This window comes from Aulonocara stuartgranti (assembly GCF_965226115.1).
Source record: "Aulonocara stuartgranti genome assembly, chromosome: 3".
Classification (NCBI taxonomy): Eukaryota; Metazoa; Chordata; class Actinopteri; order Cichliformes; family Cichlidae; genus Aulonocara; species Aulonocara stuartgranti.
This window is the reverse complement of record NC_138941.1, coordinates 1,931,036-1,954,942: the sequence shown is the minus strand read 5'-3', so window position 1 is coordinate 1,954,942 and position 23,907 is coordinate 1,931,036. Positions and strand designations below refer to the sequence as shown.

The 23,907-nt window shown below is 42.4% G+C and overlaps 1 protein-coding gene across 3 annotated transcripts; it reads left to right on the top strand.

Moving 5' to 3' along the window:
- Nucleotides 1-5,233: 5,233 nt before the first annotated feature.
- Nucleotides 5,234-23,672, top strand: LOC309702260 (uncharacterized protein). Of its 3 annotated transcripts, XM_082526830.1 has the most exons (5): nucleotides 15,289-15,510; nucleotides 17,121-17,315; nucleotides 17,468-17,573; nucleotides 21,186-22,286; nucleotides 22,612-23,672. In XM_082526830.1, exons 3-5 carry the CDS (start codon nucleotides 17,556-17,558, stop codon nucleotides 23,302-23,304), a joined length of 1,812 nt encoding a protein of 603 aa, XP_082382956.1. In that variant the 5' UTR covers nucleotides 15,289-15,510; nucleotides 17,121-17,315; nucleotides 17,468-17,555; the 3' UTR covers nucleotides 23,305-23,672. The 3 variants fall into 3 exon arrangements, with proteins under 3 accessions (XP_082382957.1, XP_082382956.1, XP_082382955.1); XM_082526831.1 differs by lacking the exons at nucleotides 15,289-15,510; nucleotides 17,121-17,315 and adding an exon at nucleotides 5,234-5,356; XM_082526829.1 differs by lacking the exon at nucleotides 17,121-17,315.
- Nucleotides 23,673-23,907: the final 235 nt, after the last annotated feature.

The following is a 23,907-nucleotide window of genomic DNA, read 5'->3' as shown; positions in this document are numbered from 1 at the left end:
TTTGTATAATATCACCCACTGCTAGCATTCTGTAATTTACTGTCTCTTTTGAAAACTTATCACTTATCACATGGAGAAACCTTTGGAATGCAAGCATGCTGATCCACACAGGTATGCACACAGGTGCACACATGGGTATTCACAGACGCGGACTACAGCTTTCTTGGCTGCTGCCTCAAAGCACACTGTGCGCTGTCTATCCTGCGTGCTGCACAATATCGTTTATTATTTAGTAACTATTGATATCTACTGCTAGCTAGTTTATTGTGATGGTGCTTTTTTTTTCTATTATTATGTTGCTCTTTGTTGTTTGCTGTCTTCTCTGTTTTTTTTTTTTTCTCCATACAGGTGACCCAGGAGTTTTTTTTTTGTTGTTTGTTTTTTTTTCTCTCTTCCCCCCCTTCTCACCGTCTCTTCCCCCCCTTCTCACCGTCTCTTCCCCCCTTTGGTTTTCTTTCTTTCTCTCCCCCTCTTTCTTTCATTCTTTCCCCCAGTCATGTCTGTCCCGTTTGCAACTGAAAATAAAATAAATTCATAATTATAATAAAGGTCAATCAAATGGACCAATATGGCAAGGCCATGATGATCCACTTGGTAAAATAAATCCGCTTGCCATCTTTCTTGGCCTCAAGACAACAATTCTGATGGCTATAGATCCAAACGGGACAAAAAATAAATAAATAAATAAAGTAGTCTCAGGATAGTGAATTAAACCAACATTTATTGTTGATTTTTTATTTTAACAAGAAAAACATTTTTCAACTGAATAAAAACAATGCCAATAACCAAAATAAATAGAAGCGTACATGAAAACTACACAGTCCTTCACCTTTCTGTCTGATTTTTTTAAGGAAAACAGTTTTTCATTCCACTAAAAACAGGACAAACCCACCAGCATGAACATTAAATAAACTATTACAATTGTAAAACAAAACTCATTTACAAAATGTAATAATTATCAGTGGGTCCCAGGAAATAGAATGTGACATGGGATTTAGATTTCCGTTACCAGGATGGTCGGGTTCAGCGTAGTCTTTATCACCACCTGTCAAAGACACATCATCAATATTCATGTTTGCTCAGGTTATTCACTTGTTCACATCTGTCTGAGATCATTCATACTGTTGTATGGATGTGTGTACAGTATGTATATAATTATCAGCTATGTAAAAGATATTATCATCTCTGTTCTTACCTAGTTGGAAGTCCTCCATTCAAACTCAGAGAGCAGCTGGAGGAAGGTGGTGATCCGAGGGCTGATTCTTGTAACCTTCCTCTTTACGACACGACCTGTCTTGCGGCTTGTACCAAGTTTTGCAGGGCATTTTGTTCCCATGTCTGGATTGATCCTCACAAAGAACCTTTTAACGGAAAAAAGGCTGCTTTAATTTCAAAATTAAAACATACGTTACAGCAATCACCTATATGTTTCTGCAACTGTAAAAAGAGAAGGAGAAAAAAAAAGAAGAAGAGAAAAAAGGAAAAAAAAAAAAAAAAGAAAACTTATCACTACATAAACAGCACAAGACTTAAGAGTATTTAACAAGAGCATTTTCCCTGGTTTTACTACCACACTGGGGCACATGTTCACCAAAACGCAGCAAACCTTTGCCATCTTATCCAGGAAGGTCACCTTTTTACCCTCACATGGAAGAAGTAATCTGATTGGCATGGTGGTATGTAGCATGTAGTTTGAAGCAGGGATTTCGTAGTGCCCCATGTGTAGTGTTGGAACCCAGTCAGGATTTGTTTCATTCATTTCATAGGCTGGTTTGTTGCAATAATGCCAAATAATTAGCAACTCTATAAATAGAAGGTAGTTCTGCATGTTTGTTCTAAGTTTGTGCTATTGAAAATAAAATTAACAGGCTATAAAGAATAATATGAACTTATTTAGAACTTACCTGAATGAAAATACTGGAGCACACCAACAGATATCTGTGGCTGGTAGAGAACTGAATATCAGCTCGTCTCGCAGCTGCTATCCAGGCTAGACGCCTTCTTTTGGTAACATCCAACACATAAGCTCCCTCATGATGTTTCCAGGTGAGGAAACAATGAAAAGAGAGCCTGTTTTCAAGCTTATTCCTTTGTCGGTAGTGCAATCTAACATTACAACCGACCACACAGCAAGCATTTGTTTGGCCTGCTAATATGGCGCCTTGACCAAAAATCCTGGCTACGCCCCATCCCGTAAGATCACGCTCCAGAGCCCTATTAACGTACGGATCTAGAAAGAAGACGCTGCATTTTTAACTCTGAGGGAGATGGAGAATGAGCCTATTTCCAAAACAGTGGAGTGTGTTCCTTTAAGTACTAAATTGTATATATTGTCAAAAACTAAAGTGTACATAGCAGTTGTTGTATCTTGTTTACTGTATCACTGACAGATAATTTCAAAGTCAATGAACGCTACATTATAGTGAGATATTGTGTAATGTGAAATACTGTAAGCAAATAAATAAACAACCTAATTCGTGATAGACCTTTGACTCTGTTTTGTTTGAATCCAACTGTTTTTTGCAGATGTGCATAAAACATGTTACTTTTAGTATTGTTATCATTATCATCATTATTGCACTAAATATATTTTAAATAAAGGATACTTTGATATACATTCTACTGTAAGGTTGGAAATGTATTTTCTTCACCCTAAAATATGTTTTGAAATGTATTTTGGTTTGAAAGAAATATATTTTCAATTTCAAAAATATATTTTTTTGGAGCATCACAAATACAAAATATATTTACCATATATTTGAAATATATTTTGGCCAGGAAAAATGTATTTTTTTACCGTATGGGTTTGCTGCTGCTGACTTTGAAAATCACACCAAACATGGAATCAAATATATCGACTCGGCTTAGACTACAGAGAAGCTCGGCACTGCTCACAAAACGCAACACAAAAGGCTTTTTAAAGACAACAATCACTTTGACAGACACACAAACACGACTGAGTACAGAGCAGCTGCTGGTTTGAAGCCACAGAAATGTCCAAATGTTTAAACACACTGCAGCGTTGCAGCCGTGATGCATTTGTGCTGCTAAGGCCACACACATCAGCTGCCTTACATTTTAGTACCAGTTCATCTCTGACCATGGCAGCACAGTCTTTCCAGTACAGTGATGTTGGTGGGGACAGTGGGGACTGATTGTTCATTGGCTGTAAGCCGGTCACATGGACGTTTAACTGGTGCTTTGATTGCTCTGTAGTCTGTTGTGCCTGTGAGCTGCTCCTAAAATGAGACAGATTATAATTGTCACCATTCTGTTAATGACTCTTATTATGTGCGCTCTCCTCCACTGTCACACTAAACACATTAAACCTTTATTTTTGTGTAAAGTCAGGATTTATTGGCTCTTCTTAAAAGCGTCATGAAGTGCAAAACTCAGCAAACATTATACAAAAGTAGATTTAGAAGCTGAACTGAAAACATTTAAAGTGACAGTCAGCACAAATCCAGCTGACATCTCCATCCAACCCAAGTCTTCATTTAAAGTCATTATAACTGTGACACACGTTTGTTACAGTATTAATCCTGCCTGATGCTGCAGGGCCAACATCATGAAACAGGCTCAGCATTTATTTCCATTATGAAACTTTATCATTAAAAACAAACCATTGTTCTGCAGTCGTCCCAGGACTGTCGGTCAAACGTTCTCTCCACATGTTTAAGGCTGAGCTCACTTTATCGTCTGCCTGAAGGAGGGAAGCAGATGTTACTAAACATCACAATAAAACATATGAAATGGGTGCACATGAGGAACGTCTGCACTGTTAAAGCCATGCAAACATCTTCACACATGAAGCAGCAACACCTCTCAGTTTAGCAGCAGCTGGTAAAAGCCACAGTGATCCTGGAGCCTCCCTGAAGGACTCGTTCATCAGTAACTGTCAGGAGGACGATTAAACCTGCTGCACACGTCCTGTAGTTACACACTCGGGAGGAAAGACGACGTCCTCGCTCTGCAACATGATCTGTGTTTCATCCAGGACGCTCAAACACAGATTGGTTTCCAAATATTAGACGCACTGGTTCTTCATGCGTTTCTACCTGAGCACTCAGAGTCATTTCTACAACAGGCCTCCTTCACCTGCTGGTGCCTCTGTTTCTGTGTTTGGCTGTTTCCATCAGTGCCTGATGTTTGTGATCTTTGATCTGTTCTGAAGTCTCTCTTTGTGACACAAATGTTGTTTGGCTTCTTTTGCAAACAAGGCAAAAGAACTTTAATGGATTCATTTGCTGATCTTATTTTCTGATGCAAAGCCGTCCTTTCAACGCTTTAGAAAGAAAACCAAACAATGTTTTTAAAACTTTCCCAAAATGTAAAAGCTATTAAAACCATAAACTTCTGCTCCTTGATCATGTGATTCTTCTTCTAGACTGTCTGTAATTGTTATTGCTGATTGTCAATAAAGTTGTTTTTTACAAGTTATGTTGTAAAGGCAGCTTGTGGCGAGGGAGGAGGGGCGACTAAAAGCAGGTTCATATAGTGGGAAAGTCCTCAGGTCATGTGAGGATATTTACTGATGCGTCAACACTGTCAGATAAAAGAACGGCTGCTGCATTTGTTCTCCCACAAATAAGTTTGGTGATGAGTAAAAGAATTACAGATGATGTGGCAGTTTATACTGGGAGCTGGTAGTGATGTTACTGGCTTGAACTGGGTGGAGGACGCACTAATATGCAGGTATGTGGTTTGCTGGGACTCTAGCAGCGTGCTAGTGAGCACAGGTGATATGTCTTCAGACTCTAGGCAACATATTGTTTTTGATATACTTCATTTACTGTATAGAATCAAACACAGAGGGATAGAAGTGGATTTCTTATGGCTCCCTGTGAATATCGGTGTTGATGCAATGAACAGGACGATGAGTTTAAAAAGGTGCAGCAAGAAGAAGTCGTGCAGGTTTGACTATAAAATACAGTGAAAGTGAGGTGAAGAGTATAATGACGGTAAAGATGAAGGACGAGTGGCAGGCACACTGGGACAGAGACGGGAAAGGCAGATATTATTATACAGAAAACAGTCGTGTAGAAGAAGCTGCAGCAGAGACCAGGATGGAATCTGGAGAGTCAGAGTTGGTCACACAGGCTTCAATAGCACACTTAAAAAGGTAAACATGACACAGGAAGTGTGACTTCTGTGGACCAGAGGAGACGTTTGACGGGTTGTTAACGTCGTCAGGATGCTGGATGGAAACGCTGTGCCTGATAGGATGATTACAGGCTGGACTTTGTCTTCCTGTTACAGATGGATCCAGGCCCTGGATGACTGCTGGACACACATGACCCACACTAGGCTGCCTTCATCCATCCTTTCCTCCTTCACTGAGACTCAGAGTCAGCATGTATGTATTTATCAGTGATTTGAATCCTTTCATTACAGAGTGAAGTTAAAGTAGACGTGTGAACACACTAATAAACACAAAGGGACACAACTACTACTCCATGATGTAAAGCTGAAGTATTACACAGCTTTATGAACCTCCTGTTATCCTGGTAGACGAGTACAGCAATAAATCTTTTACTTGAACATCTTCTGGCTCCAATAAGCTTTGAAATGTGACCATGAAGTTAGAGACACACTGACTGAAACCCACAGCTGTGACTGTGGATCACATCCACACACAGTGTAGCTGCTGTCTCTGTGTGAGCCTTTGCACTGCTGCTCGCAGCACCGTTATATCACTCAGCGCTCGCTGCTGTTATTGAATCCACTTTTTACTGTCCGTGCAATCAAGCTCCTCTGCAGAGCTAGAAAATATCTTCGAACCAGTTTATGTGTTAGGGGATCCTTTGCAGCTGTGACTGTTGCCTCTGTTTTTGTCCTTTGGTTCCTGGGAGCCTTTTACATTTCCATCAGCAACAAATATCTGAACAGGCTTTATTGTAGGAAATACAGGAGTAAATAGTTGTCATTATTTATTAGATGTTGTTAAAGATGATCAGATGCTTGTTTAGTTTAATGCTGTGGCTTCAGTCAGCATCACTGTGCTGTATAGTTTTATTTTTCTGATCCTTCTGTTAAAGTTGCTGAATAAAAGCTGGTTGGTCTGCACCTCACCTCTGCCTCGAGCCTCCTTCTTTAAAGCAGCAGAGGCTCTTCATTCAGGTATCACAGCTCGAGTTGTTCTGCAGGAGACCCAGAGTACTGTCCTTGGTCCATAATGACATTAACTTTGATTCATGTCAACACGAAGCCTGAACGTCTGTGATGAACATGTAACCCACATAAAAAATAAAAGAACTGTGTCTATAACTAAATTGGAATCTTAAATTCCAACCGGAGCGTGTCCGTGAAGGCATCGTGCGTCATGACGCACGCCACGCCGCGAGGCTGCACATGCCTGTTGTGACCAATCACATTCGCGAGGCACCGATATATGCCTTCCGGGTTGTCGCCTCGAAACGACGCGGGGGAGAGGCGTTAGCGGATGGAAGCAACAGGTACGTGGGGCGAGCGCTTTTCGCTGTTTACTATCTTGACTTGTTTTGAATTAATTGTGGATTGCGTTCAACAGTATTTTGATACCGCCGTGGGTAGATGCGTGGGGCTCGTATGTGACATCGCACGTAGTGAATGGTGAGTCTGAATGTTTGTTTGTATTTGTAACCTGTATCAGTATGCCAGTGCTATTAGCTGATGGGATGGCTGAGACTTACTGCATTACTACTGCTCTCACTTTATGTGGCTGTAGTTTTGTTATTTGAGATTGTCATTTGTTTTAATTCATTACAATGATTGGATATGTATTTGTTGTATTTTCTCATGGATTTTATGTGTACACTGGAACTAAAGCTAGCTTGGGAAGTTTAGATGAATTTTGCTAATAGTGGTTTTGTGATTATAGTGCAGGCTAGTGGTGCCCTGGAGAGACCACAGCGACACCACTACTTTGGATGGCGAGCTAGGCCCAACGAGCCAGAACCCCAGCTACAACTTCCTGCGGTCTGGTAGGAGGCTGCTGCGGCCTACACTCTCCCCTCTTGGTTTAGTCCCCTAAATCTCACTTCTGAGATTTCAGCTTTGGAATCTTAGTGCTGATCATCCTACTTCAAATTTCAACCTGTCTAGACTGTCATACGCGTTGGACTTATATCACTCATGAAATAAACTTTATGGACATTGTTGCCAGAGGTTGGACGAGGTTCCTGCACTGCCGTGCAGCGGATATTTTACAAGCTTGAATTGTTTTATTTTTTCCTTGTCTGCAGATTTTGTAAATATTGGTGTTTGGTAATTGCACTTTATTTTCACTATAAATAACAATTGTAATCACAATATCTGTGGTTGTACGTTTATTGTACTTCACTCACCTCCTAGAGCCGAATCTGATATCTTCTGAATTAGCCCAACTATTCATAACCAACTTAAATTATATTTAGCTTATGTACTTGCTACATAAGACAAATTAGTGGCGAGCCAGCCAGGAGGTTGTGTCAAGTATAATATTGTTGTGTACATTCAGTCTCACTATCTCACCATATTACTATGAACATGGACTTGTTGGAGTCATTAGGTGTTAAAATACCAAACGCGGTGTTGGTCAGTGGCGTCCCCGCATATGAGGTTGAGGAGATTGAAGATTTTCTTCTCCAGTATGGTGCTATTGAACGCTCCGTGCCAATAAACTCACCCGGTTCTGAGTTTAATAATATGCTCGTTGTTGAGTTTAAAACGGGGTCTGCTTTTGATTTATTGGGTCCGATTCTGCCGTATACATTTAAGCCCTTAAATAATGAATATCATATAAAAAGCTTGTCTAAAATCTATGCGGCTACTGTCGGGTGCACAAAGACTAAGACTTATTTAGCTGACTTAAAACAAGTAGCAAAACTGTCTGGGCAGGATTTTGCTGAAGTTCTCCAAGAACTAATGACCCAAATAAATGGAGCTGTTTCAGAACTGCGCCCAGGAAAACCAGAAGGGCTCAAGCAGGAATGCACTGCCGCATCTGAACCCAAAATGGCTGCCACTCCGGATCGACAAACCCACAACAGGGCTAGCCCTGTCACTTCTTCAGCTGCCCTACATCCTACAACAACAGAAGGACATTCTATCAGTATGTCTGCGGCTGAGTTGAATCCACCTGAAGTACAGAGGTATGTTGTGGAGCATATAGTAAAGAGCGAAGATGTAAACATACGCTCATCCCATAAGCTGCGCATGTTTTCTGGGAGACTACCACACCCACAGCATGAGGTGGACTATGATACATGGCGCTCTGGAGTGGATCTCATCTTAAAGGATCCAGCCATTTCAGAACTGCGAAGATCCAGACACATCCTTGATAGTCTTTTACCACCTGCAGCGGACATAATCAAGCACCTTAACCCCGACCTACCAGCTGAGACTTATATTCAACATCTTGATTCTGCTTATGGAATTGTACAGGACGGGGAAGAACTTTATGCGAAGTTCATGGACACGCTGCAGAACTCGGGTGAGAAGCCATCCGGCTACTTACAGCGACTTCAGGTGGCCCTGAGTTTAGCTGTTAAGCGGGGAGGGGTCAAGCAGGGTGAAGTGAACAGGCACCTGCTCAGCCAATTCTGTAGGGGATGTTGGGATAGCAATCTTATCTCTGAGCTTCAGCTGAAGCAGAGAAAATCCAACCCACCCTCTTTTGCAGAACTGTTACTCCTATTAAGAACTGAAGAAGACAGAGAAGCTAGCAAAACTCTGAGGATGAAGCAACATTTGGGAACACCAAGACACAGAGTTGCAGCTCAAGCTCAGTTCGCAGTAGAAGAAGAAAAGGGGGTTTGTGCTGCGTTGTCCACTCTCACCCAGCAGATGGCGGAGATACAAAAGCAACTTGCCGCCTTAACTGCCTCCCAGTCTCACCAGTCCCGTACTCCTGTTCCAAAGCAGCACCCGAAGCAAAGAACGGATACACAGGGGAATATATCATCTAACCCCAAGCCTGGGTTCTGTTTCAGGTGTGGGGAAGATGGACACATTAGACCACAGTGTGAGAACAGACCCAATCCCGCATTGGTCAATGCAAAACGCAAACAGTTCAGTGAAAAGAAACCAAAATGGCAGAAGCGGAATTCATCAACTGGACATTTAAACTAGATACAGTTTCTGTAATGGGACGTACAGGAACTGTGCAGGACCCACATTGTCCCGCAAAGGAGGAAAGGAACAAGGAGGAAATTGTTCACTGTGTAGACCTACACACTTGTCCGAAGGTAACTACAATGTTACCTCATGGGTTAGTTGGGTCAAGATGCACAACAGAGGTGACCCTAGCAGGCCATCCACAGAAATGCCTGCTTGATACAGGATCACAGGTTACTACAATACCTGTATCCTTTTACAACAATCATCTTCATGACCAACAAATTCAACCACTCCATGATCTTCTCCAGGTGGAAGGTGCTGCGGGTCAAACCATTCCATATCTTGGATACATTGAGGTTTCCGTCAAGTTCCCCAGAGATTTTGTTGGTGAAGAATATGAAGTAACAACATTGGCTCTAGTTGTTCCGGACGTACACCCTGACGTCCCCGCTACTGTGCTAATTGGGATGAACACCCTGGAACCCCTGTATGAACAGCATCTTAACCAGCATCCGAGCTATCAGCCTAGCACTCATGGGTACAGAGCGGTGTTGAAAACACTACAGCTGTCACACAAGCAGAAGGAGAATGGCAGCATTGGGAATGTGAGGCTACTAAGCAAAGCTCCAGTGCGTGTTCCGGCCGGCCGCACTATTGTCATCCAGGGCTCTGCCAAAGTTTCCACCCCGTTGTTTAGCCAGAGTGTTCTCCTACAGCATCCTGCTTCCACCTTACCTGGGGGGTTGTGTGTCAGCAGTTGTCTCATCAACTTCCCAGCTCTTTCTCCATACAAGGTTTCTGTGGTTATTACAAATGAGTCGGAGCAAGATACCTTCATTCCACCTCACAGTGTCATTGCGGATTTGGAAACCTACCACTGCATCTTGTCTGAACATCGCGTGACCCATCTTCCAGTCAGGAACACTACCACCAGCCTGAACTTTGATTTTGGTGATTCTCCACTGTCACCTGAATGGAGGACGCGAGTCATAGGCAAGCTGAATGACATCTCGGAGGTCTTTTCGCATCATGACTTGGATTTTGGATGTACATCAGCTGTCAAACATCATATTCCACTCCATGACAATACACCGTTCAAGCAACGTGCCCGGCCAATCCATCCACAAGATTTTGAAGCTGTCCGCCGTCACCTGCGTGAGCTTCTGGAAGCCGGCATTATAAGGGAATCATCGTCTCCTTTTGCTTCGCCTATCGTGGTGGTCAGGAAGAAGAACGGTGAGGTCCGGCTGTGCATAGACTACCGGAAACTAAACCTTCAAACCATCAAGGATGCATACCCCTTACCTAATTTGGAGGAATCCTTTTCAGCACTCACTGGTTCTAAGTGGTTTTCAGTGCTCGACCTGAAGTCCGGTTACTACCAGATCCAGATGGAGGAGGAAGACAAGGCAAAGACTGCTTTTGTGACTCCTCTTGGGTTCTGGGAGTTTAACCAAATGCCTCAAGGTGTTACCAACGCCCCAAGCACCTTTCAGCGCTTGATGGAGCGATGCATGGGGGACCTTCACCTAAAGGAAGTGCTCGTTTTCCTGGATGATTTAATCATCTATTCGGACACTCTTGAGGAACACGAACGAAGGCTGCTGAGAGTCCTGAACCGGTTGAAGGAATATGGGCTGAAACTGGCACCGGAGAAATGTCGATTCTTCCAAAAGTCTGTAAAGTACTTGGGTCATATTGTCTCTGAGGAAGGAGTTCAAACAGATCCTGAGAAGATAGAGACCATCAAGACATGGCCGGTTCCCCAGACTCTGAAACAATTAAGATCTTTTCTGGGTTTCGCTGGTTATTACCGCCGGTTTATAAAAGACTATTCCGTCATTGCCAAACCCCTCAATGACCTGACTCGTGGATATTCTCCAGTTCAAAGATCAAAGACCCTGAAAGCTCACAAGATACCCACCTACAGGCCAAACCAACCCTTCGGGGAGAGGTGGGATACCAAATGTCAAGTTGCATTTGAAACCTTGATTGAGAAGCTTACAACTGCTCCGGTTCTTGGGTTTGCAGACCCGTCTCGTTCATACATTCTGCACACCGATGCGAGTGTGACCGGACTTGGAGCAGTGTTGTATCAAGAGCAAGAGGAGAAACTCCGGGTCATAGCTTATGCTAGCCGCGGATTGTCGCAGAGTGAGAGCCGTTATGCAGCCCACAAGCTGGAATTCCTCGCCCTTAAGTGGAGTGTGACCGAGAAATTCCAAGATTACCTGTACGGGGCAGATTTTACAGTGGTGACGGACAGTAATCCACTGACCTACGTTTTGACAACAGCTAAACTGGACGCTACTGGACACCGTTGGTTGGCTGCATTGTCAACGTACTCCTTTAAACTTCTGTACAGAGCTGGCAAACAGAATTGTGACGCTGATGCGCTTTCGCGGCGACCTTACTCCTGCTCCAGTGATGAAGTTTCTAATGACCATGAACTCATTCGTCAGTTCATTTCTCAACACACAGCTGATTCTGATGTCCTTCCAGAAGAGACTGTGAGAGCAATCTGCCAAAGTCATTTGGTCAGAGCCACACGGCCGGGTGACTGCGGTGAGGTTGGCTTCACACTTGTCGAGTCTTTGTCAGTTCAAATGGATGCCATCCCTGACAGTTACTGTTCCGAGGACTGTCATCAGCTGCCTGTCGTTTCTACTCTTAACATCAAAGAGAAACAACACTCAGATCCCTGCATTCGAGAGCTTATTCACCAGCTTGAGACGGGGAACAGGGTTCCACCAACAGCTAGAGCTGAGCTCCCTGAACTTCCGTTCCTGCTCAGAGAATGGTCCAGGTTGGAGCTGGTGGATGGAGTCCTGTACAGGAGGAGACGGGACAATGGAGACCTTTTATATCAGCTTGTCCTTCCAGAGGAGTTGCGGCCATCAGTCCTGAAAAGCCTCCATGAGGATATGGGCCATATGGGGATTGAACGTACACTTGACCTTGTCCGTACGAGATTCTACTGGCCTAAAATGGCAAAGGATGTTGAGCAGAAGATTAAGACTTGTGGCCGCTGTGTGCGCCGAAAAGCCCTGCCGGAAAAAGCTGCTCCACTTGTCAGCATAAAAACATCTCGACCCCTTGAGCTTTTGTGTATGGATTTTCTTGCTCTTGAGCCTGACACTAGTGGCACTCGTGATATCTTAGTCCTGACTGACCATTTCACTAAATTCGCTGTTGCCATTCCAACACCCAATCAAAAGGCAAGAACTGTGGCGAAGTGTTTATGGGAGAATTATATCATTTATTATGGCATTCCTGAGCGAATTCATACCGACCAAGGGCAAGATTTTGAGTCAAGACTAGTAAAAGAATTGTGTGAGTTTGCAGGCATTCAGAAGAGCCGTACAACCCCTTACCATCCGAGGGGAAATCCAGTGGAGCGATTTAACAGGACGTTGCTGGCAATGTTGGGGACCTTGGAGACAAAACAAAAAACAAGGTGGAAAGAGCATGTGAAACCGCTGGTTCACGCCTATAATTGTACCAGGAACGAGGTTACAGGGTTTACTCCTTACGAACTCATGTTCGGTAGAACACCTCGTCTACCTGTGGACCTGGCGTTCAATCTGCCACTGCGGGAATCCCAGCAAAAGAGTCACTCACAGTACATTAAGTCACTCAAATCGAGATTGGAGGAAAGTTTCAGTATTGCCTCCAGTAACGCTACAAAGGCTGCCGACCGAAATAAGAAACGCTTTGACAATCGTGTGATACCATCAGCATTGGAACCAGGTGATCGTGTGCTTGTGAGGAATGTCCGCCTTCGAGGGAAGCATAAACTTTCAGATAAATGGGAGGAAGAAGTTTATGTGGTTGTCCATCGGGCTGGGGACCTCCCGGTCTACAAGGTAAAACCTGAGAACAGCGATGGACCTATGCGGACCCTTCACCGCGACCTCCTCCTTCCATGCGGCCTCCTCACGAGCAGTGAGGTTAACTTGGAATCACCAGAGCAATCGCTTCTGCACAGGCCAAGAACTCGGCAGCGGAACCCGGATTTAAATTCCCTCACAGAACCTCTGGTTGAGGATGAGGACACAGGAAGCTTGGTTTCATTGTATGTTAATCCTCCAACGTTGCACTTCACTGTGGAAAAACAGAATCATTTTCCAGATTCATCTGACGGTGGGAGCCTAGGACCACTGATTTTGGATCCTTCAGTTGAAGTGGAAGTGCAAGGAGAACCAGCCTCTGTGTCCAGTGTTCTTCCTCCAGCAGTGGAGTCTGGTGGTGGGCAATCTGACTCTGATGTGGAAGACATTTTGCTTGAACTTATTGAAAGTCACCCTGAAGATAGAAATAGCTTACCTGAAAATTTACTTGGAAATGGAGACATACTTGTCGACATTCCTGTCGTTGCTGTTGAAGATTCTCCTGCAGAGTCTAGTGTTATTGAGCAGGACACTGACATAGGTGACGGGCTAAGACGTTCACAACGACAAAGAGCACCACCTGATCGACTTCACTATTTCACTCGTGGTAATCCTCTGGTTTCCGTTGTCCAAACGATGTTGCATAGTCTTTCCGATGCATTGGGCCATAATGCTAGCCGTCCTTCGTCTGTTCACGTTGTCTAGCGTTTAACATGCGACGGGACGTGCATGGTTAAGGCGGGGAGGATGTAACCCACATAAAAAATAAAAGAACTGTGTCTATAACTAAATTGGAATCTTAAATTCCAACCGGAGCGTGTCCGTGAAGGCATCGTGCGTCATGACGCACGCCACGCCGCGAGGCTGCACATGCCTGTTGTGACCAATCACATTCGCGAGGCACCGATATATGCCTTCCGGGTTGTCGCCTCGAAACGACGCGGGGGAGAGGCGTTAGCGGATGGAAGCAACAGGTACGTGGGGCGAGCGCTTTTCGCTGTTTACTATCTTGACTTGTTTTGAATTAATTGTGGATTGCGTTCAACAGTATTTTGATACCGCCGTGGGTAGATGCGTGGGGCTCGTATGTGACATCGCACGTAGTGAATGGTGAGTCTGAATGTTTGTTTGTATTTGTAACCTGTATCAGTATGCCAGTGCTATTAGCTGATGGGATGGCTGAGACTTACTGCATTACTACTGCTCTCACTTTATGTGGCTGTAGTTTTGTTATTTGAGATTGTCATTTGTTTTAATTCATTACAATGATTGGATATGTATTTGTTGTATTTTCTCATGGATTTTATGTGTACACTGGAACTAAAGCTAGCTTGGGAAGTTTAGATGAATTTTGCTAATAGTGGTTTTGTGATTATAGTGCAGGCTAGTGGTGCCCTGGAGAGACCACAGCGACACCACTACTTTGGATGGCGAGCTAGGCCCAACGAGCCAGAACCCCAGCTACAACTTCCTGCGGTCTGGTAGGAGGCTGCTGCGGCCTACACTCTCCCCTCTTGGTTTAGTCCCCTAAATCTCACTTCTGAGATTTCAGCTTTGGAATCTTAGTGCTGATCATCCTACTTCAAATTTCAACCTGTCTAGACTGTCATACGCGTTGGACTTATATCACTCATGAAATAAACTTTATGGACATTGTTGCCAGAGGTTGGACGAGGTTCCTGCACTGCCGTGCAGCGGATATTTTACAAGCTTGAATTGTTTTATTTTTTCCTTGTCTGCAGATTTTGTAAATATTGGTGTTTGGTAATTGCACTTTATTTTCACTATAAATAACAATTGTAATCACAATATCTGTGGTTGTACGTTTATTGTACTTCACTCACCTCCTAGAGCCGAATCTGATATCTTCTGAATTAGCCCAACTATTCATAACCAACTTAAATTATATTTAGCTTATGTACTTGCTACAAACACACTATCAGCATCACTGACATATTTCATCATTTAAAATCACTTCCTGTCACTGTGGTGGTTACAGTGACATCATGCAGTTTGTGCTTTGACCTCCAGAGGGCGACAAATCAGCACAGACAGAGAGCTCCATTCAAACTTTGCTGCCATCAGGAATAATTCTTCAAATATAATCATCAGTGTTTGAGCAGCTATGATATCAGGGACAATCTAGACATGTGTGACAATACTGAACATGTCACATGACACACCTCAAACATCATGTGATCCACTCTCAGTCTGCACTTTCAGTCATGACTTCATGAATTTATGATCAGTTTACTCCTGAAATATTCAAATGCTGCAGGGTGAAGAACAACAAAGTGCTGACACATGTTTGTGTTTCAAACAAGAAAACCAGCAGAAATAAATCATCTTTGGACAACATGACAGAGATTAGTGAGTTTCCAAGTTGCACTTGAATGCAGCACAGACAGATTCTGATGTTCGTGGTTGTAAACGTGTCCTCAAACGCCTCTCTGACTCTTTCCTTCCTGCTCAAAGTTCCTCTTTTCTGAACTTGGTGTTTGTGCCTGACGCTGATCGTCTCCGTGTGGAGCTCCGTGTGAAGGTAACGTTAGCAGTGTGTAATGTTTCCTGGCTAACATCAGCTGTGTGCAGCTCAGTTCCAGCACAAATCTGCCGCTCCATAGTTCACGGTAACGGACTCATGAGGTCGACCGTTAAACGCTCTCCCGCCATTTTGTCTGTGTGCGCGGATGTGTACGTTTTTGTTACCACTGTCATCTCATCAATAGCCTATTTGTAAAAGATCTCTGTTCATAGTTTAGTTGGATTTTAAAACTCTGTAGTTGGACAGTTTTATTTTGGACTGATGCTAAAATTCTTGCTGATTGTTTCTGTCGAGGTTTTGTACTTGACATCCGCCATTTTGGATGTGATAAGCTGTAGAGAGTGCGTCCAAAAAGAGAAACCAGAAAGAGAACCTGTTTTATTAATAACCTCTTGCAAATAGAAGAATATGAAAAAAACAACAACAAATAGGATAAAACCTTTAAATTACTTGAATTTTTAAAATCACCATCATCTGTTAACACAAATTTGATCATTTCAAATTTTTGTTTTCATTTTCTCTTCCCAGTTACTTCTTTCTCATTCTCTTCATTCTCCTTGTCATCTTACGTCTCACTCCTTAACTGAAGTTATAGTTCTAACATAAGTCCCACCAACGTCCTTTATTTAATCTCTGTGTTGTCACAGTTATTATCATCAGATCAGACATGAGACCCAGACAACAACATAAGTTTACAAGCTAACATCATGTCAGCTAACATTAGACGATAGCATCATAAACTTTAAATTACTTTGCCTCTGATCAACAGTTTGATTACATTCTCACATCACAGGTTTATTTGCTAAGTGTGAGTCCGCCCACATTAGATCCACTTTTCAGCAGGTGGAATAATTTGTAGTATATAGGTAATACATCAACAATGCTGCCGTGGCTGAGTTAGGAATATTTATAATGTCATTTCCAAAACTTGCATATGATCTGCAATTTGTAGCAGATCTACTGACTGTCACAGAGCAGCTGGAGCAGTCTCGAATGCAGGTCAGTCCACTGCTGCCCCCTGTGGCCAAGTGCCATAGCTACTGCTGGATGAACTCGTGACACATCTGCACCTGTTTCTATGAACACATTGAGTCTGAGTGGCTGCACTTACACTGGTGCATTCAACATATTGAAAGATGGCAGCAATGTGGATTGTCAAGACTCAAACCAACCGTTGAGCAAAGACAGCAGCATCACTTGTTTCTGTTTGTTATACAGCCAGATTTACTCGTGACACACATGTGCAGCTGCTTTATCACCTATTCTGAATTTGTTTCAAGCACAATACATTTGTTACACATGTTGGGATATTGTGTTTGTTATAAATGTTATATACCTGTGTGGTATGTGACTTGTGTTGCCATGACGCCAGGTCTCTCTTGGAAATGAGATTTTTAATCTCAATGAGATTTTTTTTTACCTGGATAAATAAAGGACTAATTTGTAACTTTCAGTGTTTTCCGGTCTTCCAAAGGAAAAAAAACCTTCAACTACATGACATGCAGTTGTGTATTTGTTTTCACCTTATCATACACTTGAAGTTTTACAAATCACCACTTCTTTAGTTAATATCATTTCAGTCTCAGACAACCTCGTTTCTCTTACAGAGGTTGAATGCACCTTCTGCGGATGGCGGTACCACACAGTGTGCGTGGACTTCCCCTGCACAGAAGGCAACTACAAATGCTGTGAATGCTAAATAAACAGAAACAAATGATCCCTGTTGTCTTTGCTTGATGATTGGTTTGAGTCTTGACAATCCACATTGCTGGCGTTGCATCTTTCAATGGCAGCAATGGCAGGTATCAGTGCTCAAAGCTTTTGTGTTTGTTTCCAACAAGTTGCCCACCTCGGGAAACAAAAATGTGTTCTTTTACTTGTCAGATGAACATATGAGACACTTTGACTCTTCAGTGCAGTGTGGAGCCTAACAAAGATCTGTTTTGTGTCCCAGCTGATCAGCAGGAGGAGGAGAGTCTGACGGAGCAGCAGAGGAACATTTTCAGCTACTTGGACTCAGCTCAGCCACTACAGAGGAAACAATGAGCTCAACACAGAAGGTGACAGACAGAGCAGGACCATATGACCAAAGATATTTATCACCATATACATCTGAACATTTGCCATAACGATGTAGCTGACGATAGAATTGACAGCAGACAAAATACTTTACAGCTGCACAACTTTATTAAAAAGCCATCAATGTATTTTCACTGAAACAAGCAGCTGTTGTTTATGTGCATTAAAGTTATATAAAAATGTAACAGTGCAAATGCAAATTCCTCGCTGACAGTTTAACCAAAAGGCGTTTCCAGTGGAAACTGGCCGACACATCCTGAGCATAACCATGTATAATATCCACTAAAGTTCAGAAGAGGTTATATAGTCGTGGCCAAAAGGTTTGAGAATTGCATAAATATTGGAACCTGGAGAAGTTGCTGCTTAAGTTTTTATAATAGCATTTTGCCTGCACTCCAGAATGTTATGAGGAGTGATCAGATGAACTGCATCGTCCTTCTTTGCCATGAAAACGAACTTAATCCCCAAAAAGCCTTACCACTGCATTTCATTGCTGTCATCAAAGGACCTGCTGAGACCATTTCAGTGATCGTCTTCTTAACTCAGGTGAGAATGTTGGCGAGCACGAGGCTGGAGATCATCATGGCTGTATCCCGATTCAGGTTCTGCAGCTTTAAAGTCCTCAAGGGTACTCCAAGACCGCTAAGGCCGAAGTGCGAGGCTCGTGAAATGGGACGTCTAGCCTCCGTCGCGCTGCCCAGGTTGCCTAGCAACCATGATACTAACAGCTGGAAACGTTTCATACAGCTTTGTTTGACAGAAATGAAGGAGAACATATTTAGTTCATTTGTTTCTACATGAGCTCTGTGTGATTTGATGAGTATCTGAGGCTGAGACCACAGGACTGTGAAACATGATTGTTGGGCTTCATTTCTGTGCTGAACAGTCGTTTAAGATTAGCTGTAAATAACAATTAGCTGATGTTGTTCATGAGACTAAAGTCATCTCACTGTGGTAATGTAAATATAATATGGCCAATATTATAGTTATTATATTAATCACTTCACTCACAGACAAGTATCTGTGACAGTGTGTATACAGATGTATCATGTATAAGAGACAAATATTGTTCCTTTAATATGTTGGTACTAAATTTGGCTCAATGCTTACATATATGTGTAAAAAGCAAATGTAGGAGCTGTGATAACTGTGTCTGATAGAATGAAGAGTAGACTGATATATGAAATATTCCTTTATTGGGTGAGAAAATCAGACCATGTCATAACTGCTGTAAGTCACACAGAATAGATATCAGAGCCTTAAACAGGCTGACTTCTGCTAAATGGGTCAAACTGGGCAGAAAGTCTACAAACACATAACATCCTTATAGAATATGATGCAACACTATAGATCAACTTAGCTCAGAATATATAAAGCATATAAACAGTTACAGCAATATGATGCAACAAACACAGCAGCTACTGATCCAAAATACTCAAAGCTTCATAGAACTGAAACCAACATTTATTTTTAGCTCCATCCTGCTGCTGATACAGACTTTAGGTTTCTGAACATTAAACTTGTTGCTGCCTTTCATAGTGTGTAACTTGAAGGCCCTGAGTACTTTCTCCCACACTGGAAACACTGGGATGATCACATTATTTGAACATTACCTAATAAGACTGATTCAGCACAGACAGTTATGTTAAACTTTCCTAGCAGTCCTTCACAAACAGGGAACAGTCTGTCTATTCTCTCCATCTGTCAGCTGCTGCTGGCTCTTCCTCCTCCTCTTCCTCACACACTGCTGAGTTTGTCCTGGTGGATCATCAGGGCTGCAAAGCCTCACAGATGATGTGCAGCAGTGGCTCCCTCAGTCTGTCCTCACTCTGGACACTTGCAGTCGTCACACATGGAAATCAAATGTGTGATAAGCTGCAGGATTCAAACACAAGTGTAACTTATAAACACACGTTCATACTTTTATTCCACAATCAGAGAGAAAGAAACAGAGAGAGAGTGCAGGACAGACACAGGTGACAGTCTCAGGTGTACACACTGCTACACAACAGCAGCAGAGAAGCAGGATTTAGTGTTTGTGTTATTACGAGTGTAAACAAGAAGAGTTCCAGATGGTGCAGTGGACACATGTGTGACTGCTGTGATTAAAGCATCTTTCTTTCAGCTTAACGAGTGAACCGTCAGCTCGTTCAAACACGTTAAAGTGCGTTTGGCTCGACACCACCGAACAGAGGCAGCAATATAACACAGCTAACATTAACAGTGCAGTGGATCCTGCTTGTGCCGTGATGTTCAGGACTGCAAACCGAGCAGCATCACTGACTTTCAGCTTGTTGTGTTTGTGGATATATGACTGACTTTAATTATCCACAAAATCATCACATTCTCTGTCAGATTAAGGTCGACTATTGAACGGCGTATATTTTAAAGGCTTTAAAACCAAGTTAACGCTGAAAGTACAAACATCACTAATGTCACATAACTCTGCCGACAAGGCATAGCTATGGCTATGAAATGCTCTTTGTGTATCACTTCTTCATTATGAAAGATGTCATTAATGCACTAGTAATGTCTCATCTGGAGTATTGTTCAATCATTTGGTCAGCAGCTAATAAGACAGATCTTAACAGACTTCAGTTAGTCCAGAATAAGGCGTCCAGATTAGTGTGAAGATGTTCATACTATACTAATATTGATCAAATGCATAATAACCTTTCTTGGCTTCCTGTACAGGCTAAAATATTCTATGGCTTACTTGTAGTTCTAAAGAAAGCAATTCTGTTAAACACACCACATTTATTCTGCTCAGCTGCAGTATCCAGATGAAATACATCATCATATTACACAGTTTTCAACAAGCTGCAATTTAGTAAATGCTCGAGTTAAAAGTAACGTTTTGTAAAACTGTTACATTTAGAGCAACTTTTAAGTGGAATAAGTTGCCTTAAAAAATTAGAGAATTATTCAAAACTTTAATGAACACTTAAAAGCCGATTTACAGAGCTTTTAGTTGTTGTAAATATTGTAAGACATGATTTGTTTTTGAAATTTGTGTAATGTGCCTCAATGTTATTGATATTATTATTATTATTATTGATTGCTTATATTTGAACAATTGTGAAACCTCACTGTGGATGTAAGAGTGAAATTATGTGGATATCTTGAATACACTTTATTGTGTAATATTTTATGTAAGTATTTGATGGAAGACGAGCAACATCTGTTGTGGAAGCTAACGGGGTTCCTTTAGAATAAACAAACATAGGATTTATTATCACTGAATAATTCTGTATAAATCTATACAAATTATAGAAATATGTAATAGGAAACAACAAAATAATCTAAATTATAAAATAATGTGTGTGTGTGTGTGTGTGTGTGTGTGTGTGTGTGTGTGTGTGTGTGTGTGTGTGTGTGTGATTTTAGTGTTTGAACAGTCATGAATTATCTTTAACAGCAGGTTGGATGTAATGTGTTAGAACTACCAGCAGGTGGGGATAAGAGACCTTTAAGGTGTTTGGTGCCACGCTCCACCTTCAGGTTTAAAACTAGTGTTAATGGAGTTTGAAGGTTGAGTTTGTTCCACGACTGCATTTCACTCACTGCCTCTGTTTGTATCTCTGTCACTGCAGGACCAACATGGAGCCAGAAGTCAGCGCTCTCAGGAGGCCGACAAACCTCACAGAAGAAAGGGAGAGAAAAAACACACCTGTGACGAGTGTGGGAAGGGTTTTACTGTGAGGGCTAAACTAAAACAGCATCAGGTCATCCACACTGGAGAGAGACCGTTCAGCTGTGACTTGTGTGGAAAGTCTTTTTCCTTGAAGGGTCACCTAAAAACACACCAACTCATCCACAGTGGAGTTAAAGCATACAGCTGTGATCAGTGTGGCAGAGCTTTTACTCACAGTAGCAGCTTACAGAGGCATCTAGTTACCCACTCTGGAATTAAGCCATACAGCTGTGACGAGTGTGGGAAGGGTTTTACTGTGAGGGCTAAACTAAAACGGCATCAGGTCATCCACACTGGAGAGAGACCGTTCAGCTGTGACTTGTGTGGAAAGTCTTTTTCCTTGAAGGGTCACCTAAAAACACACCAACTCATCCACAGTGGAGTTAAAGCGTACAGCTGTGATCAGTGTGGCAGAGCTTTTACTCAAAGTAGCAACTTACAGAGGCATCTAGTTACCCACTCTGGAATTAAGCCATACAGCTGTGACGAGTGTGGGAAGGGTTTTACTGTGAGGGATAAACTAAAACAGCATCAGGTCATCCACACTGGAGAGAGACCGTTCAGCTGTGACTTGTGTGGAAAGTCTTTTTCCAGGAAGGGTTCCCTAAAACAACACCAACTCATCCACAGTGGAGTTAAAGCGTACAGCTGTGATCAGTGTGGCAGAGCTTTTACTAACAGTAGCCACTTACAGAGGCATCTAGTTACCCACTCTGGAATTAAGGCATACAGCTGTGACATCTGTGGAAAAACTTTCAGCCAGAGAGAGAGCCAAAATACACACCTACGCATTCACAACAGACATGATGTGTACTGCTGTGAACAGTGTGGCAAAGAGTTTATAACTCACACAGACTTACAACGACACATGTTTACCCACACTGAGGAGAGACCTTATCAATGTGACCTGTGTGAGAAGACTTTTAAATCTCCACGTCACCTGAGACGACACCAACAGATCCACACCAGAAAGAGACTCTACAAGTGCAGCTACTGTGAGGTATGTATTTATATTGTTATCTTGTCATTTTAGCCTGACTGTTTGGAACAACTCTGCTCATTAAACTGTGTTAGCATGTTAGCAATTCTACTGCATGGAAAAGCAGCTCTGAGTGATTATTCAGATTTTCCTTTCAGTTATGATTTTAGTATTACTGTAGTATTATGGTGGTAGTATTGTAGTTATTGCAGCCCAGTAAACTGAGTGTGTTAACTGAAACAGTCAAATGTAGTTGGACGTCTGCAGAGATGCTCTTTATTTCAGGCGACGTTCAGGATACAAATGTTGAAGGACTGACTTACACTGTCTTTGTGTCTTTGTTTAGAAGCAGAGCGACACAGATGGATCCAGTTCTCAACCCTGTCATCACTGTGGTGGTGGGAAAGACTTTCATTGTGACCTCTGTGGAAAAACTTTCAGTTGGCAAGCTGCCCTTAAAACACATCAACGTAGACACACTGGAGACAAACTGAAATACTGCAAAGAATGTGGGAGAAGCTTCACCACACCAAGTGAGTTAAAACAACATGAACTGATTCACAGTGGGGTTAAAAAGCACCTCTGTGATCAGTGTGGGTCATCCTTCACCACTGCAAGGGACCTTAAATCACACAAACGAGTCCACACAGGAGAGAAACCACACAAGTGCAGACACTGTGAGAGAAGCTTCTCGCATTCAGGTCATCGTAACAGTCATGAACGAACACACATAGAAGGAAACTACAGCTGTGACCAGTGTGACAAGAGCTTCAGGAATCTCAGTTCATACTCTGCACACAAACGATCCCACGTTACTAATAAACTGTTTCACTGTTACCAATGTGCCCAAACATTCACCTCATTGTCTGCTCTGTGCAAACATCAGCGCGATCACTCAGGGCTGAAATCACTCCCATCACTGGATCACAGTGAATCTGAAGACACAGAAAGATCCTCTGGTTTCTGTGTCAGACTCAAAAAGCTTGAGATCAGGCTCCACAGAGTTCAGATAGAATCATTTAAACTTGTGTTGAACTGAACTGGTTGCTGGGCTGAACTTCTACATAATACAGATCTACATGGGATCTTCTTTTCTGTTTTTTACTGAGTCAGTTTTGTCCTTTTTTCTCTGTCCTGGTTTTGCTCGTCTGTAAATGATTGAAACTCAGTCAAATAGTTCATTGTTCTCCAGCAAAACGTTTTGGAAACTCATGTTTAACCTTTAAAACTCTGACATGTTTTAGCACACAAGGCTTCATCGGGGAGTTCACTCATGATTGGACCATGAGAACAAAGGTTTTTAGTTCTTTCAAAGAGAGTCTTGGAGATGTTTGATGTTTCTGTTTTTTCTACATAAAGGAATAAACTATTTTTCTTGCTTCATGTAGTGTGGAAGTTTTTAATGTTTCTTCATCTGTGATGTTCTTGAATGTGTTCACGTGAAGATGATATAAATAAACTCTTGTCAGAGATTTACAGTTATCAAACAGGTGAATAAACAACACTGAGACACTTGGAGACGGTGCACGGGTGAGGGCTCAGAGAGGACTCACACCGAGCTGCAGTAGTCGTTTATTATTTATAGCAGGGTGAAACAAGCATAGCAGTTTCCTCTAATTTTGCATATATGTGTGTGTGTGTG

Bases quoted from the DNA above. Each gene is read 5' to 3' on its own strand.
- LOC309702260 (XM_082526831.1), top strand. The intron at 22,287-22,611 runs GTATGTATTTAT...GTCTTTGTTTAG, and splicing joins ACAAGTGCAGCTACTGTGAG to AAGCAGAGCGACACAGATGG.